Source organism: Alligator sinensis, unplaced genomic scaffold, assembly GCF_000455745.1.
Source record: "Alligator sinensis unplaced genomic scaffold, ASM45574v1 scaffold170_2, whole genome shotgun sequence".
Lineage (NCBI taxonomy): Eukaryota > Metazoa > Chordata > Crocodylia > Alligatoridae > Alligator > Alligator sinensis.
The window spans coordinates 1,053,011-1,055,982 of NW_005842290.1; the positions used below are offsets into that span (position 1 = coordinate 1,053,011).

Genomic DNA, 2,972 nt, shown 5'->3' on the forward strand with positions numbered 1-2,972 from the left:
GAAAGAAAGTGTTACCCTGGTTTAATGCAACAGTTCATGCAGACAGCTGTGCAAAGCTATCAGAAATCTCTTACGTAAGGAATGAACCAGCCGTATTCATGGTTAGTTATTCCTATTATATATGGAACAGCACTGAACTCTTTTGCAGCCATTAGGTCTTCAGGGTTCTTCTGAATAAAAACGCCATCTACAACAGCAGGGATAAATGGGATTTCCTGGAAGAGAGAAAAGCAAAAGCATTTATTTGTCATGCTGTTACTGCTTTCCACGTGGAAGCTTCTACCAAGAAATCAAGCTAATATGATTCATTGTGACAAGAGAAAAGAAGATGCTGGGCCCGATTAAGCACAATGGTAGATGTCATGCCATTACAACTGTTTTCACAGTGGCTGAATTTGACTTGCACAGCACAATCAAGGAATCAGAGCACCTAGAGCGAGGATTTCAAAGCATTTCCTTTGAAGTCTAAGACATAAAAAGCCAAATGTGAAACTGGATTTAACCAGCAAAATTGAAAAAAGACTTAACTTATGCATGTCCAATCCCAGAGCTATCCTTAAATTCACTTTTCTCCGCTGGCAATCACAGTACCTATGAGGCTATGCTCCACTAACTCACTCAGAAGCTGCCCCTGCCCCTCTGTTAACAGCCACCTGTAGCTACCTGAAATGGACTTATCCCCTATATCACCCCCTACCTTTTGCAGCTGATATTTTAAAATAATTTCTTCCTCAGGCTTCTTCCTCAGGCAGTGAACCATTGCAGCTGAACTCATGGTCTCACAGCCAGATATGTTAGCGACCATCTGCAATTATTCAAACAACATTAGATCAGCAAACAACTATTAGATTCTGATGTAAATGAAAGTGTTATTTGGGGACAGGCTCTGGAATTTGTGTAACCAATGTCTGATGTATATCAGTTTCTTTATAACTACATGCACAGGAAAGTCTAGGATACGATCTGCAGAAGTGTTTAGGAGATGGCCTGTTTTAAATGGGATTAGTCTTACATAGTGCTTTTAAAAATGCCTCTCATGGTTTAATACATTAGCTGCCTGTGTTTTACAAAGCAGCTCAGATCTGTAATTTAAACCAGAGACTAAATGTCCTTGAAAAATACTAGCTTATTTAAATAAGCAAAGAAACTACAAAGAAAAAAAAATAAATCCAAGAAATTCAGAGCCAAGCCTAGCATTCTGCACTCATACAACTGAGCATCTTGTGTGATCAATGGCATTACGCATCCCTCTGAATTTCCTGGCTGCTCTTTCTTCTTTGTGTAAGAAACAAAGAATTACTTGACATGCTGTTCTAAAAAATACTGAGACTGGGCCAATACAACAGAATTAGTGAACAATTAAAATATAGCATCCTCCTGTTTCACTGGAACAAAATTATCTCCTGATGCTCAAGAATTCAATGTGGAAAGAAAGAGGGTACAAGAAAAAAAGGATAATGCATACGGTACTATGTTCTATAGCCAAACAGAATGGGGTGGAATGGAGGAATGTCTCAGAGGAGGAAGAATTCAGTTTTTTTCTTAGAAAATAATCTGCAAGTTGCAAAGACTAGAATCTGATCTGGGTGGAATAGATTGCAGCATACATCCTATAAAAAAACCTTTGAAAAATCTCATTTAAAAACAAAATATTGACTCAGCTAAAATGAAACAGAACTGACAGGGTAGACTGTGCCCTGCAAACAATGCCAGCATGATTACCAGGGATCCAGGTTTTCTGTTTGCCATGGAAAAATGCAGTAAAACCCAGGTCTTCTCCTTTAAATGAGAAAAATGCGGGAACAGATGCATTTTCCCCTCACAGGCTGGCAGATTTTCAGCCTGCAAGGGGCTGGGGGGAGCAGGAGGAGGATGGTCAGGCAGAGGACACCATGCACATATGTGCGTGTATATATGCACATGGCTGCCAGGCAGCCTGGAGAGCAGCTCCCACAGGTAAGTTGGGTGCAGGATTGAGGGCCCCATAGTGAGGGAGGGAGTTGGGCAGCGCTGGGGCTGGGGCTGCTGCCCAGCTGAAGCACTGCATGGGGCTTGGGGCCTGGGTCCATGTGTGCAGCCACAGGGGCTGGGCAGGGAGAGGGACAGAGCCATGGGTGGCTCGTCTGGGGGGGGCAGGGGGCTGGCTCCCTGCTGCTGCATGCACTCCTGGTGGGGAATGGGGGGCACATGCCCCCCAGGTTTGGAGTGGGGGTGAGTGCAGGCTGCCCACTGTGGCTCCAGCTCCCCACTCTGCTGCCCGCCCCCCCCGGGTCTCTGCAGCCCAGCGGGTGGAAGTTAGCGTGGCAGGACAGAGTAGGGCCAGGCAGGGAAGCTCGGTGCCACCAGTGCGAGCCCCATGCTGCCATGGTGAAGTGCCTCCTGCCCACCTGGCAGCAGCTGGGGTGGTGGCATGGACTTGTGCCTCCCGCTGCTACCAGGCAGGCAGGAGGCACTTCGCCATGACAGTACAGGGCTTACAGAGATGGCACCGAGCTTCCCCACTTGGCCCTGCTCTGCTGGGCTGGGTTGGGTCCTGCCCTCTGTGCCACAGAGGCCCCAGGAGGATGGCAGCAGGGCCAGGAACCTGAGCCCGTATTGGGCAGCCCACATCGACTCCCACCACGGGATCTGCTCTGGCCACAGGAAGAGGGAGCTGGGCACCTCGCTCTGCTCTGCTGCAGCAGCTGCTGCCTCTCATGGGTGACAGCCAGGGCTTGGGTGCTGCTGTGGGGGGCAAGGGGCTGTGACCCTGGATCCCTTGTTCTGTAGCCTTGGCAGCTGAGGCCCCCCTCCAGCAGGGCTGAGGGTATGGGGGGCTGTGGGTGGGGAGTAACAGATTTTGGGGGGGTTTTCATCAGAGAATTTGTGATTTTTAACCGGAGAAAACCAGGATCCCTGCTTTAGTAACATAATAAGAATGGGCATAACATACCTTAGCGATTGCTTCAGGATGCAAACTAAACATGGTAGGA

General features: G+C 48.0%; 1 protein-coding gene across 1 annotated transcript in view; it reads right to left on the bottom strand.

The window, feature by feature from the left end:
- LOC102387948 (fatty acyl-CoA hydrolase precursor, medium chain-like) overlaps positions 1 to 2,972 on the bottom strand; it is a 19,781-nt gene that overhangs the window by 7,588 nt on the left and 9,221 nt on the right. The window contains 3 exon segments of the mRNA XM_014522038.2: positions 75 to 215; positions 698 to 805; positions 2,933 to 2,972. The exon segment at positions 2,933 to 2,972 is cut by the window's right edge and continues 10 nt beyond it. Coding sequence (XP_014377524.2) covers positions 75 to 215; positions 698 to 805; positions 2,933 to 2,972 — 289 coding nt within the window.